At 43.5% G+C, this 17,236-nt stretch overlaps 1 protein-coding gene across 1 annotated transcript in view; it reads left to right on the plus strand.

Annotated features, from left to right (window-relative positions):
- Positions 1–1,352: 1,352 nt before the first annotated feature.
- Positions 1,353–17,236, plus strand: part of PDE6D (phosphodiesterase 6D) — a 34,364-nt gene continuing 18,480 nt past the window's right edge. Inside the window, exon 1 of the mRNA XM_039713390.1 lies at positions 1,353–1,549. Within this exon, the coding sequence (XP_039569324.1) occupies positions 1,500–1,549 (50 nt within the window). The 5' untranslated portion in view covers positions 1,353–1,499. The remainder of the gene's footprint in view (positions 1,550–17,236) is intronic.

The raw sequence follows: 17,236 nt of genomic DNA on the forward strand, positions 1-17,236 counted from the left end.
CTGCCTATTTTTATTACGATCTCTTGTCAGTGACACTGGCAGTGGCCTTGCCCTTCTGCATTAAATGCAGCCTTTATGAACACTCACATTCTGCACTTTCGTACAGTGGGTGGTTTGGAGGCAAGTGGAGCCATGAGTGAGGGTATTGATGGCACCCTGACTGTTCACTGGTCCTCATTTGAGGACTGGGTTACAACTGCTGCCTTTATTTTTACCATGACTTAATGCTTTTATCAGTTGCACTCAGATGGTTAAGAGAGGGGTTAATTTGCTCATGTTAAAGAGCAGCCTGGCTCGTGGGATGTGCTAACAAACCCGAGACTTTTCCCGCCACAATCAACTCTGCTACACAAACATGAAGATAATTAGAGGGCTAGAGCACCTCTCTGATGAAAGGCTGGAAGAATTTGCATTGCTCAGCCTGGAGAAGGTTCCAGGGTGACATAATTCAGGACTTTCTGTACCTGAAGGGGTCCTACAAGAAACCTGGAGAGGGACTTTTCACAAGGCAATAGAGTTCTAGTGATAGAACAAGGGGCGTGGCCTCAAAATGACAGAAGGCAGATTTAGATTAGATATAAGGATGAAATTATTTCCTGTCAGGGCGCTGAGGCACTGACACAGGTTGCCTGGCAAAGCTGTGGATGCCCCATCCCTGGATGTGGCCAAGGCCATCTGGATGGTCTTTAAGTCCCTTCCTTAACTCAAACTGATCTGTGATTCAAATTTCTGCAGCACAAAGAAGGCTGCCTTTGTTCCAGCGGGTAGCACACTATTTATCTTACACCTTCTCCACCCTGCTGCTGCCGCTGGCTCGGGGCACGCACAACCACAGCGCTGCCAGGCCTGGCAGGGGCCGCGGGCGAGCATCCAGCCCAGCCCCCTGCCGAGGCAGGGCCACCTGCAGCAGGTGACACAGAACTCGTCCAGGTGGGTTCGGGGGGTCTCCAGCAGAAGCTGCTCCGGGTGCCCAGCGCCAGCCGAGCTCAAGGGCGGAGCTCCAAACACGAAACCCCGGGACTGCCCGGGGAGAAGCGCCAGCCAAGCTCCAGCGCCTCGGGGCCGTTCGGCCGCCGCTGACCAGGCCCGGGGCGGCTTCTCACCCCCTCAGCTGCTCCCCGCTGAGGCCTCCGGGGCCCGCCCGCTCCCCGGCCCGGCCCGGCCCGGCCATCCTGCGGCGCCTCCATCGCGGCCACGTCAGGCCCAACCGAAGCGTCTCGGCGACCGCTGCGCACCCACCCTTGAATGAGGGAGAGCGCTGTCTGATTGGTCAGTGGCGCTGTCATTCTTGCGCCGGAAGGCGGGGCGAGGAGGGGACGGAGAAGCTGATTGGTCGGCGCGGCGGCGGGCGGCCGCCGGCGGCCGCTGGGGTTGGTTGCGCCGGGCAGTGGCGGGTGCGCGGGAGGGAGGGGCGGGGGGTCCTGAGGCTCCGCTGTCACCGCCGCGCTCCCGCCAGGCCCGGCCCAGCCCCGTCCGCCCGCCCGCGGCGCGGCAGGACCATGTCGGCCACGGACGAGCGGGCCAAGGAGATCCTCCGCGGCTTCAAGCTGTATCCTCCGTGCGGGGGCCGTGAGGCGGCGCGGGGGGCGCGGGGATCGCCGCCCCGCCGTGGCGAGGCCCCTGGGGCGGGAGGGGGGGGTTGCCATGGCAACGCGGTTCTCCATGGCGTCCGCAGCCCGGCGGCGGCGGGAGGGTCCCTCAGGGCTGGGACCGGCCCTGGGCCGGCTGGGCGGGGGGACGGGGACAGCGACAGGGCCCGTGACGCCGGGGCCGGGGTCCCGTCCCTGCCCTGCGGGTGAGGGGTCCCCGCGGGCAGAGTCCTCAGCCGGGTGGCCGCGACCACCGCCCCTCCGGTGCCGAGAGGGGCTGGGCCGGGGGCAGCGGCAGCCCCCCAGCCGCAGCGAGGACAGCTTACAGAGGGCAGGTGAAGCAGCTCTGCGCCAGGAGGATCTGATCCCTTTCCCTCCGGCCTGCGCTTAAGCACCTCTGCTTGGAAAGGAAATACCTGGTCGTCAGGTCCAGGAGCTGCCAAACGCCTTGTTCCTTGTCATACCGTGAGGTACTGGCACATGTGTTGGTCGTGCGGTGTCTTTTATTGCTGACGTATTCTGCGTGTAAATGCCTTTCTGTGCAGCTCGTTTAAAAACTTTTCATGTTGTGCCTTTCAAAAAGCATTCTGATTTTATGCCTGTGGTACCTGGATGTGAATTTAAAGCTGATGAAATGAGATAGATCTGAGCTCGGAGGAGAGGAGAGAGCCTTTGTGCACCTTCCAACCCAGGATTTCAGCAAAGTAGAGAAAGGCTCGACCTAAAGGCCCGTGTTCAGACTAAGGGTGTGAGAAATAGAGTAGCTTTATATTACATGTGGAATATTTTACTGAAGTAAATTCTTCTAAGCTTTGAAGGCAAATGCAAGCTTGCTATCTTGACCTTTAGACATCAGAATATTATTGTGAGTTGGTTTATATTTCTTTTTTTACAATAAAAAGGACAGAAGTGAAGGAAATATGCTCTTGATCTAAACCTATTATTTCTAAACAGGGTGCTGGAGTTTTTTTGTTCTGTGAGATGCTCATAATCTCTATGCCAGCTGTAGCGGGATCTGATTTTCTAGGTTGGATTTAGACAGATAGCTTTTATCAAACTATAAGCAGATGCTTTTCTTAACTTGTTATAGAATCATTGCAGTCTCCCCCAGCTGTTAGTACTGCATCTGGTTCCTTTCCTTCTGCACTGGCACTACTGACAGTTCTCTGTATTTATGAAGATGTAGTATTTTAGCTGTCAAAACATAAATTAAAAACCTTTTGTGCTGGCAATTAGAAGAATAAGCTCCTGACAAGTCCAGACGAAGCAGTTGGTAGAAGTGAGAAGTGCCTTGAAAGTTAAGCCTAGGGAGCAAACTTCTAAGTGCTTTTTGCATGTGTTTGTACATAGTCTTTATTGGATAGCAGAATTTACATAAAGGCCTTTGTCCAACTCTGAATGAAATTATACTTTTTGTTGTTTGCTGTCTTAAAGAGAAAATGCTTTCTGCTCTTTGAGAAGAAGGATGTCAGACAACAAACTATGGTGTCAAGCAGCCATAGCATGGACAAGAAACTTTATTAGAAGCACTCTGCAGTCTGTGTTGAAGCGTGTCAAGTCTAGTCTTTCTTTGTTTGTCCTTGCAAAAAAAAAAAATAATTACTTCTGGCAGGGCAGTTTAAGTCAAAATCTGGACCACACTTCTCCAAAAACTTGGTAGAGTACATTGAGAGTTGCCACAGGGGCCACGTAGTGCAAAGTCTGACAAACAGGAAAGTCTGGAGAAGCATTTCATAACTGAAACTTTTTAGCAAGTTGAGAAACATCTATGTTGCCTTTAGTAAAGCAGAAGAGAGGCTGAGCAGGCATTCCTCATTGGTGAGGGAGCCTTGAGACACTGCAGGATCCCCACAGGAAGCTGCTCATGGCCAGCTGTGACCACGGGCCCTGCAAGGAGACATCAGCTCAGCCTCCCCTTCCCCTGCCCAAGGGCAGGCCTCTGTTCCAGAGCCTGCTGCAGTTTAGAGATGCTTTATCTGCCAGCCACCCTACTGCTGCATGTACTCATTTAATTAATAGAAAGGAAGAGAGAAACGTGCTCTGAAAAACTGTTCAGTTTGTACTTTGAGTACCTGAAAACTTTCCCCTCTGCTCCCCCAAGGGAGGGAGTTCAGCTCCACCAGCTTAAGCACATCCTGCAACCTTGGTACTTCAAACTGAGCTTGCATTTAGCACAAGAGAGGAGCCCCTGGCGTTGCACCCAGGGGCTGTGTGCAAGGGATGCCTTGGGAGGCAAGAACAGTTGCTAGGGCCAGAAGCATCACTGAGGAAGCTGGCTTCCAAAATAATCCCTAATTTTAACACGACAGCAGACACTCTAGCTGGAAGTCCAGTTTGCATTGAGTAATCAGAGTTTCCTCAAACAATTCTCGTTCCTGAGAAGGGGTTAATTACAAGCTTTCAGACTCATTGGGGCATGCTGGATGACTGGGGCATGTGGAAATGAAATTATAGCCTAAGTCCACCCTCTAATTTCAATGCAAAGATAGGTTTTCCTTCCTCTATGACACTAGTGCAGAAGCATGTTGTGACTAATGTCCCAAAGTCCAAGCCAGGAACATTTATTCCCTCTTCTCATGGATTTTGCTATTTGAAAAATATTAAAACCAAGGGAAATATATTTGGTGCTTGCAGGAAAATGAGAATATTGCACGTTATTACACGTATCCTAAGAATTTTTGTGGCACCAGTTAATATTGAACAATAACAGTCCAATAAATATGGTGCAGAAAAATTTTGAAAGCAGACAACAAACAGAGCTCATCACTTGTTCAGGGACAATATTTGCTAACAGAGCTTGTGTGTTTATCAGCAAACTGTTCTGAAGGCACTTGTCTGAACAGCAGTTGTTACACCCAACATAATATCTACAGGTACTTTAGTGCTATGAAAATACACTTGTTTGGCTACAAGCAACATCAGCCCAGTTGGTAACTGAAGATCCATTTGTGTGAAGTGTTGCCAAGTCTTATTTCTGAAAGTATTTATGCACATCTGGTCCCGTGATCTCAAACGCATGAAATTCGATTATGCCTTTTTTTTTTCCTCCCTGGAAGATGGGAGAGTTACTCTGTCAAGCTGCAGAGGGCATTTCACTTGACCCTCACCTACCCTTTCAACACATTCTTGTTCTGTTTATCAGTTTAGGATAAGTTTTTCCATGAACTTCATTTTAAGGCTGTTCTTCAGAAGTCTCCTGAAACAAGGTAATACAGTGAACATAAGCAAGAAGAGACAACATTAACTGGCAGTATTAACTCCAAAACAATTACAGAGTTATGAAACTCGTGTTTGTGGTCAGTGTAAACATACACCTGTACCTCAAGCACTCCAACACTTGCAGGCAAAACTTCTCATGTCAAAGGCTTGCCTACTTTCCTACAGTCCTCAGAGTTCCCTGTGCAACATCTTCCCAGCTCCCAGAGCTTTTTCCAGCTTTATTCTCACCATTGTTTTTCTGCCTAGGAAGTCTTTCTCTTTGAAAGATGGGTAGAGCTGTAGTGAAAATACAGTTATACCAGTAGGAGTATCTATGAACTTTATATTACTCTGCAGACAGGAAACCTCCAACTTCATCCTGGCCTGCTGTACACACAGGAGCTGAAGTTAATGACAGTCTTGTCCATCAATTCCTAAAACAGTCACTGGAATTTTGAACTAGTTTGATGCAGCATTCCAAAGTTGAGCAATGTAATTGGAAGTAACATTGAAATAAGTTTCCAGTTTCATTGTTAGGCAGCAGGTGTTTGGCAGGTTATTCATTTGAAATGCTTATTTACAAAACTAACAAGGGAGCAGCTTTAATTAGCTTAAAGATTCCCCTTTGTTTTGAGGTTTCCTCTGTGCACTTCCTCAAATCTCACTCTGTTACACTCCTTGAAATGGAATGGAATGGAAAGACAAACCATCAGTTTCATGGGTTAAAAGGAGACACGGGCCAGCCAAAAGATGGACCAGGACTTCCCAGAAGCTGGGACATGTACTCTGTAGAGACCCAAAGCAGAACTTGCACGTAGCTTGCTCTAACACAATTTTAAAACACCCTGGAAAACATGAATTTATTCTCCCTCATCCATATTTCTGGTTTGTTGAATCCTCTTACTTTCTACAGAACTTAAAATACTCTACAAGCAAGAGTTGTCCACATTCCCAGTTAGTCTGACTGGAGCAAGTTCCCACCCTGGCAGCATTGAGAGATCTTTATTTCAGAGACCAGAGTTTCACACAGAAGCTTTAGGCAGGTTGTAGTTGGTAGTTGAATGGTAGTCAAGGTACCTTTACCATATCAGAATTATTCCCAGCAGTGACAGAAGTTCTGCTCTATGCAATGATCTCTAGTTCTGGCATGCTAAACACAGAGTCATGTTTCTTATGACTGAGTCATGAGGCACATCTGCAAAGAAAGCAAGAGCAATTTTACCAGGTTTGGTTTTACCTGCCTGATTCCTGAGTGAACACCAAAAATTTCATGTCCTCCCCTTGTTAACTTTCATTGAAAAAAGTGTAAATATTGAACTGTGCTTAACGTGTGATTTGCATTCACTTGCTATCTGAGCTACAGTCAGTTGTCTGTTTGTCAGATTTAACGCAGTCCCTGTGTAATGTTGGAAGTGGGGGTTTGTGCCCATGACAGTGGAAGGGCATCCAAGGATACAAATGAGTTGCCTGGTGCCACAGGGAATACATCTGGCATCAACTTAAAAGTGGAGGTTGACATTGGAGTTTGGGTTTTTCTTTTTAATCTGCCATATTGCTTTAGCACTTTGTAGTTACAAATTTATATCTAAGATTTGTCCTTTGATCTCTCCAAAGCCTACCCATCCAGCATTTTACTGGAATATGGTTTCAGTATTTTTAATTGCTTGCTTTGTGCCAACCTAATGAAGTACTTAAAATAATGCAGTTGTCATTAGCAAAATTATTTCCCTTTGTTTCCTTTGTATCATATTAAGATATCAGTTACTCTTTGCATCCTTGGAAGTCATTGGTGCCTTATGCTTCAGCTGTTGTTACAGTATTTGAATTTCCACAGAGCAGAAGATAGTAATTTAATCCAGCAAGTGAGAACTGGTAGAGCTTCTTCTCCCCCCCCCCACCCCCTGCATTTTCACAGCCAACATACAGGATAAAAGCCAAGCTTATACAGATATAGAGAAGTAGGGGAGGTGTCCAAAAATCCTCAAACAGATACTGTTCAAAGGAGGGTTTTTTAATATAGATATCTGATGTGGTTCTTGTGTCTCTGGCAAAAAGAGTTTTCTGTTAGCTAAAGCAGCCTTAGTGTGGAAGCTGATTTGGCTTGTTCTTACATGTTTATCTCTGAATTTAGGCTGATCCCAGAAATGAAGTTGAGTCAAAATTTTACTTGAAATTTTTAAGCTAGCAGGCTACTATATATCTTACATTTATGTAGGGAAAGCCGCTTCTATTTCTCTAAGTTGGGAAGTTAAGGCAACTTCAAATTTGAGCTCAGAGTCTGTGTTAAAGACAAACCAGTGCTTTGCTTACATGGAGCAGTCAGTGTTTGTGTAGCAATAGGAGGTACATTCCCAGGTACAGGGAGCAAGCAGAAAACATCATGATGATATTAAGTTCCACGTGGCAACATTGAATTTTGTCCTTTTTTTCCTGCATATTAGTATCACAGAATTTATAAAATTCAGTTATTTAAGCACATGAAAGGTGATTTTTGCACATCTGTTGCTCTCACATCTCTAGGAGCACATCATATGTTTATTCTAGATGCGCAATAAAGTGCAGTAGCAAGCACGGAATATTAAAAGCTTTTCTCAAGTGCTGCCTTTTTGTCCTGAAACTACATCAGGAGCACTCACAGAAGCAGGTTTGTCATGTGTGTAGTGTCACTCGCTGAGCAGTTTGAGGGAGTGTCCCCATGCACTCACTGGGCATTACTGTGAGGTCTCCAGAGCCATTGGGCCCATGCCCAAGCAGACACTGTAGGACTGTTGGGAGGCTCTGTCCAGAAGACACCTGACAGCATCCAAGGTTCTCTTAGGAACCAGATCTCAACTGCACATCACTAAATGCTAGCTGACAGCCAGGATTTCCAGTTGTGATTATGAACTCGAGATTCCATTGTCATATTTCTCCTGAACAGAGTTCTCATTGTGACAGAAATGTTATGTATAGAAGAGACTTAAGGGAAACACTATCAGATTAGTTCAGTCATGAGTGAGCCTTTGAGTTGATTATGTTCATGACTAGAATTTCAGGCAACATTCTTCTGCAAGAATGGCAGGCTTAGGTAAAAGGAAGAAGGAAAATATGTATTTTTTTATTTTCAGTCAGCATTTGGGATAGCAGTGCACAAAATAATATTGTTAAATTTATCCTCTATTGAAAGGATTGTTACTAACTAGGAGCAGTAGTCTTCCATTAGAGACTGAGAGTGTTGAGCATTATACTTAGTAATTCTACAGAGGACTATTTATATGAGTTGGTCTGTATGTACATAACCTTCAGCTACTCTGTAGCAAGGCAGAAGCTTCTTTGGTCCTTGGGACAACTAATTATATCCATCTTTTCTTATTTATCAAGAAAGCAGGGAAGATCATACACTTTACTCTCCAGTGAAAGCAGATTGCCTGCATGCCTCTTTCCTCCTCTTCACATGACCTAATTTAAGCCTTTTGAGAAGGAAGGCTGCACATCTTGGAATCAAGAATTCATCTGAGGTTTTAAGTGTCAGAAACTCCAGATCAGGGACAGCCTGCTGAGGAAGCAGAGAGTTAATGTCAAGTCACTTTGGTTTAGAAGGTCAAAGGAAATCATATTTTAGGAGGCAATGGAAAAGCTGGCTATTTACACGAGTTTAAATTAAAAAATTGTGTATGGGAAAATTCTTACAGAAGCCCTCACTAAGGGGGACCCAGTTTTGATTCAAGTGTTGCTAACTCTGATTAAGGGAGTTCTGCAACACTCTCAACTGCTCTTGAAGGGAGTTTTGCAGAGAGAGAAGGCAGAGGAACGAGCACTGTCCCTGTTAAGGTACTGCTGTGTGGTGAAATAGACCAACCCATCTGGAAATTGGACACCAAGAAATACCTACCAGCCTTTAACACAGGTGGATCTTCTGAAGATGCTTTAGATATTTCACTTCCAGTTTAACTCTTTAGAGTAGATTTTAGTGCATTAGAATGCTGGCCTGTCAGAGTCCAACTTAAGATTTCACTGTTTCTCTAGTTACTTCCTTTCCCAGAAGGTGAAATGAGCAGGGGAAAAGTCCTTCTGCTTACTTCTGCCTCCTTGTTACTTTCCTTGAACCTTAGTAACCCTAAAGTGAAATTTAAAAACAGCTCAGTCCAGGAAGCGGCATCCTGCTTCTGAGCAAAGAGACATCCAAAAATACCTGCTCTCACATTCTTCCTGCTCCATGCTTCTGTCACAGCAGCTATGCAGAGCATGGGTTGCCCTCCCAGCTGCTTGCTGCCTCATTTTCAGAGTCACTAGCCAAGCTGCTCAGATGAGCCCTGCAGCCTCCTGCATGCTGGCTTGAACAACTTCAGCAACAGGCTGAGGAGCAGGACTTGTGCTATTCCTTTCCCAGAAGCTGAAATGAAGAGGGGAAAAGTCCTTCTGTTTGTTACTTTCCTTGATCCTTAGTAGCCCTAAAGTGAAATTTAAAAACAGGTCAGTCCAGGAAGAGGCATCCTGCTTCTGAGCAAAGAGACATCCAAAAATACCTGCTCTCACATTCTTCCTGCTCCATGCTTCTGTCACAGCAGCTATGCAGAGCATGGGTTGCCCTCCCAGCTGCTTGCTGCCTCATTTTCAGAGTCACTAGCCAAGCTGCTCAGATGAGCCCTGCAGCCTCCTGCATGCTGGCTTGAACAACTTCAGCAACAGGCTGAGGAGCAGGACTTGTGCTGGTTGGCAGTTCTGCCAACAGCTCAGCTGCTCAACTTGAGAGAGAAAATAACAAGCAGCTGGAGAGGGCTGTAAGCAGAGTCCTCTCCAGGCACTGCTGCTGTTGGATGTGATCTCCACAGCCTCAGATCAGATGAACTCAGTGCAGCCTCCTGCTGTGTTCTCCAGCACTCAGCACTGCCTTATCTGAGGAGGCTTCTCACATACCATGTTTAGTTATCCAGCACCAATTCTAAAAACCTAACTTACCATTATTAGTTGAGCATTTGAGCTTCAAATTGGTAAGTCTGCAGTCACATAATTTCTTTTAAGAGAAATGCATTTCAGATGACCTCAGTAAGGTAGTAATTTTCTCTTTGCCCTTCACCTGTGCAAGAAATCCTCAGCATTAATGTGCTGTGTGAAGAGTTGGTCACCAGGCAAGGTCACAAACTGGGTGTGGAGCCATGCAGCAAGTGCCATTAGAGGCTCTATTCTGTGCAGCTTTCAATGAACCAGACAGAGGAAATCATTGGCTAAAAACCCCATGCAACCTTGGAGAGCAAATGCCTGTTGTTTTTAAATACTCTTTCCAGGAAGAGACAGAGAAACCAGTGAATTTCTCAATCCCATTCAGACTGTTCATTTATGGAACCCTTATTAATCCACAAGGCATCATTACAGCTGTATTGTTGCCATTAAAACACCGTATTTAAACAGCTCCAGAAAGGAATTCTTCTTTGTGCTCCCCCCTGTAATTCCTCCAAAGGGAACTGCATTATCCTACTGTCACACTGACCTTAAGGGTTAGCTTCACAAGAAGGAAGAAACACTGATTTCCTGGTTTTCCAAGCATCTTCCATTCTACCACAAGTTTCTTTCCTCTCACCCCTGGCAATCCCTCCATGAGCATCTTCTCCCATCTCCACACATCAGAGGGAGCATTAACGATGAGCTGTAGCTCAAACCTGCACTGCTGCTCCCCCAGCCGTGCTGCCCTCTGTCTCATACAGCTACAGCCCTGCCAGCGGCCAGCTGAAAATGTTCCACAGTTCATGATGGTCTCTTGCCTTTGTTTGCACTGATAAAACAGTACCTTGTTTTCCTGCTTAGTAACATTGTCTACAGCATTCCTAGTGTTGCCAGTTCTGAAATAGTAAATGCAGTGAATGAAGCAATAGAATGGAAAGGTGCAAACTCAAATAAAAAAGGACTGTATTTTAATGTAGGCACACCTGTAAAGGGTGCAGATCATATCCTAGTGTTGCCAGTTCTGAAATAGTCAGTGCAGTGAATGAGGCAGCAGAATGTTTGGAAAGGTGCAAACTCAAATAAAAAAGGACTGTATTTTAATGTAGGCACACCTGTAAAGGGTGCAGATCATGGCAGTTTTCCAGCTTTTTGTGTCTAACTTCTCCACGTTAGCATTCACCTTAACATGAATGCTTATGAAATCCACACTTTGAAACACCAAAATAATATTTTATAAACATATATCCTCTGTAAGTCTAGCTTTCCAGTAAGTAAATTTTTATTTTCTTATTGTTAATACCTATATTGAAAAAATCAGCTTGTGAATTACAGCTGATTGTATTTATACATTGTCCTTTTTCACAGCAGAAATAAGATATTTCTATGCTTGAGCTAAAAATTATATTAATATATTTTTATTGAAATTGCAAAAATCTGATTTAATGTATTCTAAAATTTTAACATACACCAACATGCATGTTAAAATAATAAAATTTAAACCTTAGTATAAACATAACTGTAGATTTTATTGACAGTGAAAGCTGTAAGAGCTGCTTGGAAGCAGAGTAGAGTAATAGAGGTCGTTGCCTTTTTTGTCATTTCAGTGGAAGTTTCATTACTCTGTCTCCACAATAATGTTGTTTTGGTTTTTTTCTGAATTCCAATGCGTGCTAAAGCAGAGGAATGCTGGTTTGGGCACAGACCCTCCATCTTCCAGATCATGGTGATCCTGGTGACATGCTCAGAGGTTCACATCAGTGTAGGTCATGTAACTGGAGCTGTAGAGGTTGGTCAAAGTACAGCATTCAGAACAAAATAATTTTGGAGGGGAGGTATTTTACCTCCTCTCAACTGATTTGGAACTGAATTGTTTCCTTGTACTTTCCTTGTTTTGCTGTAGTGCTTTTCCAAACAACTCTCTCTTTTCAGATTGCCATACTGTTGAACACTGTGTAAAATGTTGGGATGGTTAAATTGTCAAATCACTAGTCCACACTGCCAATTGAAACACTTCTCATATTCTGGAGATTCCTAAAAAAGCACAGTGATTCTGATATGGAGTCCTTGTTTTTTGAGAGTTCTGCTTCAATCTACATAAATCCCTGTTTATTCCTCCTCTTTGCATCCACTTTGAGCAGCCTCTGGTCCATTTACAAGATTAGTTTCCTCCTGCAACTGCCAATCATTCCCTCCTGACTGTATTTTCATTTTGCTTTCATTCTCCACTTGGTCTGTATGCTCTAAGTCAGTTTTCCTCCCTTAGAATAGACAAGATAATGAACTTGTTTTCCTTGAATAATCGTAGTCCTGTCAGTTTTAAGTGGAAAACCAAAAATTGTTTGATCTGTATTTGCAGCATGTGATCCTGCCAGCATAGTGCTCTTGAGATAAAACCACTTCAGGGTCTCAGATCCATGACTTTTCTTTCTCTTACACATTAAATAATTATATCTGATTCTCACTTTGGTTTTGTCCTCTGAGTCTGGAAGGCCACTGACACCCACCTAAGTATTCACATCCTTACTGACTCCCTCAGCTTGGCATTGAGGGTGTTCATCATCATTTGGAGCCAGTTTGTGCCTGGAAAAACAGGGTAACTGACTGTGAGGATGCTCTTCTTGTTTAGTCAGCTCTTGTGGCTGTGAGGGTTTTACAGTTTGCAAGGCTAAATCATACCCACTTCTCATGCAGACATAGTCCAAGTTAAAAAAACAACAAGCAAAACCAAAGTATTTGTAGCTCCAGTGACATTCAGGCCAATACTATCCACAGGGACTGTATATCCAAGGAACCATTTAAGCTAATGCCATGAAAAGTGTGGCTTGTTCCTCTGCTGTGCTGTGTCAGCAAATAGGAGATTGGCATTTGTCATTGTGGACTTTATGAAAGTGCTTGTTGTAGCTGTTTCTCTGGCTGATTTGAATTTTTATTTTGTTTATTAGGTATAGAGTGTGAGTGCCAGAGCTAAATGCTGTTTTATATAAAATCTCAATAAGATTAAATCCCCTTGCCATTCTGTAATTAATTTCAAGGATATTGTGTTGTTTTCCCAGAGAACTTGTGGTGATCTCTAGATGCATTCCTGGTTACAGAACAATTCTGGATTGAAACAGTGAGGGATGTGCTCTGTGTGTGAGATACTGTGGGGCAGTTAAAGGTTGCAGAGGTTCAAAAAAAGAATAAAGTGCTTTGTGTAAACCACCTTTAGGAGAACTGAGTGACTTCTGCTCTACCAACTCCTGCTCTACCAACTCCAGTGTCACATTCCTGCCAGCACAGGGCCACTGGGCACAGCTGGGACACTGAACAAAACAGCAGTTCTGTGTTCAGCCAGTATTACTTCTGCTGCAATAGTTAGTTTTCACTCCTGTCATAAACAGAAACCCTTACAGACTAATTACCAGATGTACTGCAGCAGTAGCACTTGTCCCCTGAAGGCTGCAATTGGCATTTGCTTTCAAATCTGTGTAAAGAGGATCTTTTTGGGATATCATTCATTTTTGTCTTTTTCCAGCATTATTTGTGAGAAATGGCAAATGAGCCCACCTGGAAAAGGAAGTTCAGTTGTCTGGCCTATTTTTCTGAATAGCACACTGAGCTGTAATCTCACCTTGAGGGAATACACACCATCTTTATGCCAACTGGCTTGGGCAATATGGAATTTGTTGGTGCCAGGAGTTCTAGAACAGATGTAACTCCACAGTGTCAATGTTCTGCACTGGATAAAGCACTGTCTGTACCTTTCTTCCCAGTGCCAAAGAAGAGGTGGCTGTGTTGTTGGAAAAAGCTCTAGTCTAGGTAAAACCACATTGTTCACATGCTTAAAATTTACCCCAGCATTTCTGCTTGATTTCCCCACTGTACATACCTTTATCCTTGAATGTGTCCAGTTCCAAGTCACTTCAAAGCTTTGGAATTGGGTTCTTTTAGTGGAGAATAAAAACATTCAGGCAAAGGTTAAATAAGGGATAGTTAGCTCAACTCTAAATTCACTTTGTGCATTAATCTAGATTGATTTGACTGGAGTGACAAATTCCCAGTTAATTCAATTGCCAGAGAAAGGTACTGTTTAAAAATTAACATTGTGTTCAAAAGGTGTTCAGTAAGGAGAGTTCAGACAGAATCAGTGTGTGAATGCAAGAGAAATCCAGTGCTTGACCTTTTGTTCCTGCTTTCTCTTGAGACTGCCAGCAAGAATCTCTTTAAGTACTCCCTTTACAGTTGATTTTTGTGGTGTGAACACCTGCCTTTTAACAATTAGAATAAAACTCACAAGCTCATTTCCTGGAAGGCAGGAGCTATCAGACCTAATGACTTCAGACTTTATTGATCTGATGGGGAGGATTTGGAGTGCTGACACAGCCTGAAGTTTCCATGGCCCAATAAAAATCCCTGGGTCCCTGAAGTCCTTTGCACAAATGAATTCTTCCTCTTTTACAGACCTCTCTGAAACTGAGACCTATCTGAAGACTGAGCTACAGATATTCCCTAAATGTTTTTACAAAGTCTTTTTCAATAGTGATTTTTTTGCTTTGTTCTGTATAGGTGGGAACCCCACTTGACAGCAACACTGAAATCTCCCCCGGCCTAGTTTCTGTTCTCAGCAGCACAATTTAAAGTATGCTCTCAAACACAGTTTTATTTCTGCTCTTTCCTGATTCCCTGGAAGACCAAACAAAAGCAACTTCATATCAGAAATGTAAAAAGTCAAGGGCAGAACTATCTCTGTAGGGACAACCATTTGTCCTTCATGTGAAAGACACCAGTGAACACCTCTTGATATGAAGATGCCTCCTTTCATGTACCAAACATTCACCAGATATATAAGATTGCTGGAGAACAACAGAGTGTCATTTGAATCCCTTAAAATGATGGCTCTTGAAGACTTTGGTGGTAGCTGCTGTTGCTTGTATATCCAGAGTTAAGGATATCTGCCCTCCTGTGCAGGGAGGGGTGTTTTGAGGGCAACTCAGAACAGGCTCTCTCCCCAGTGATAGTGCCATGTGCTTGTAGCCTCTTCCAGCCTTTGAGTAGTTAACCAGAAGTAAGGAGTCTTTCAAATGTGCAGAATCCTTGATTCTGCCCTGGCCAGTCTTTTGCTGAAGAAGATTTTTAAAAATCACAGTTCCTCCTGGTTGCTAAATTTGATGTTCAAGGACCTGTATCAGAGTCCTTGCTAATGCAGGTCTATCTGTTGAATTGTCATGTCTTATACACTAAATCTGGGGGATTGTTTGGGTTTTGTTTCATGAAGACCGAGGAAAAGAATTCAATTAAAAGATTGAATATATATTTGTTCTTTGTGGAATATTTTTTGCCAACAGAAATTACAATAAAATTCTTGAGTAAACAGTACCCACCTGAGAGGTAACCAAGCTAGCAGGGCTGTTGACTGCTAACACACTAATCACCTACTTAATGTTAATATATAGCAGTATATTAATGATTAATTAATAGGAGGAATGATTAATAGGAGGCTTTACAAACATAGGTGTCTGGGTAGTGCATGCATCCTGTGTGTGTGCACGATGTGGTGCTGATCTCTGACATGGGCAGCAGTCCAGAGGAGCAGCAGGAAGAACCTGATGTTGTTGAACTGCTGGACATGCAGTGGTGCTACTGTACTGTGCCTTTTTTATCCTTGGAAATGGAAAAAATAGAAGCTCTTTACAGAGAGAAAGCCCAGTTGATTTGCTTGGAATTCAGGCACAAAGAATCCAGAAGAATTCTTGCACTATTGAGAATGGCAGCCTGGTAAAACAGTGGGTTTTGAAATAGAGCTCTTTTGGATTAATAAGGGAAGCCTCTATGCAAAGTATTACTGTAATTGCAGCTCATGTTCTGATTGCCTTATCAGGGGAGATGCATCCTCAATGGCATCTTTGTTTGCCTTACAATGAAAAGAATAGAAAATAAGCAATTAAAGCAGAGTTATTGAAATACCATAAATCTGAGCATTCAGCTGTGCACTTCTAACTAAGATTGTTGGTTAGTTTTTGTATTAAAAAAATATATATTATTGCTGGTCTGTACTTGCTTTGTAGTATGGCCAGACTACTGACAAAAGAAAAATTTTCTCCTTTTGTTTCAACTGTGATCTTTTCTCTCTTCCTGCTTCTCATCTTAAAGCAGTCTTTTATAAATGTGCACATAGAAATTAGAGGTTAATTAACTCTGTTGTATATTTGGGATCCTTGTTATTGCAATGAACCTTGTAAAGAAATTCTACAGAATCTGACCCTGTAATTTTGAAAATAGATGGACTTTGCTCTGATTGTGTATCAGCTGATATTTTAATAGTGAATAGTGTATTTTTATTGAGCTTTATGAAAATGAACAACAAACCCCTTGCTCCCTGTTTTGTGGTCTAGTGCCACCTAGACATGGGCAAGTCCAACATTAAATTTGTTTCTCCCAGAAAGAGAAGATTCCCAGGGAAAAATCACCAGACATCTTTTATATAGTGATAAACAAATATATTTTCAAAAGAAAATGGCCTGGGTTTATCCTGTAATACCTCATAACAGCAGTCTGATATTAGTAAAAGATTAACATTGTTCAGTCATTTAAATGTGAAATCCTTATGGCAAACCAGCATAGATTTTGAGTTAAATCTCAAAGACTCTTGCTTTCTAGTTGTGTGTGTGTGTTTGTGTGTGTGTTGCTTAATCTCCCTGGCCAGCACAGGAGATGTTGTGATCTCCTGGTTAAAGACGTCACACTGAGAAGATTGGAGTAGAGGAATAAATAGAACAAGTGCTAGAAAGCCAAGCAGCTCATCCTGGTTGAACTAAAATGCACTGCACACAAACCACCTTCCCCATAGATTTGTTTCTCCTAAGTAAAACTCAGTTCCTATTTTGTAGAGTATCTAACCAGCTCATTTGAGGCTCTGCTAAGTATGTTTGCATGGGTTTCTGAAATGTTGTTTTACCTAATTGTGCAACTCAGTAGCCAGTATTTTTTACAGGTTACTCTGGTGCAGAAAGCAGACAAGGGCAAGCTCCCAGAGGGCAAAGAGGCTCAGAATTTGGCTGGTGAGGTTCAGTATGGAGCTTGAGCACTTAAAGTTCTGCTGTGTCTGGGTTGGCTGTGTGCAGCCCCATCTCCTTATCATTAGCCTGCATTCCTGACCTGTGCACAGAGTTAATCTGGGCAGGGGCTGCCAGATCTGTCCAGGCTGACTCTGTGTCTCCAGGTGCCAGGGGTACAGTCACAGTGTGTCCATGATATCTGCTGCTTCTCCTTGGAGCTGGCCTGTGTGGAGCAATAGGGCTGTCAGATGTTCAGACACCCTTCAGAAATGGAGGAGATCCAAAAAAACCAAATACCTGTTTCTTCATGGCATTTTGTGAAAGGAAGAATGGGGCCCTGTGTTTAGGAGTTCAGTGACAGGTGGATAACTGAGATTTGAAGGATTGCCCACTGAAATGTTTTAATTGTTTGTGGTAATAAATTGCATGAAAATAATTGTGCATTGCACAAGAATGAGGGAAAAATGAATCCTTGTCCATGCTCAGCAGGATCTG

This window comes from Passer montanus, unplaced genomic scaffold (assembly GCF_014805655.1).
Source record: "Passer montanus isolate IOZ18808 unplaced genomic scaffold, ASM1480565v1 scaffold29, whole genome shotgun sequence".
NCBI lineage: Eukaryota > Metazoa > Chordata > Aves > Passeriformes > Passeridae > Passer > Passer montanus.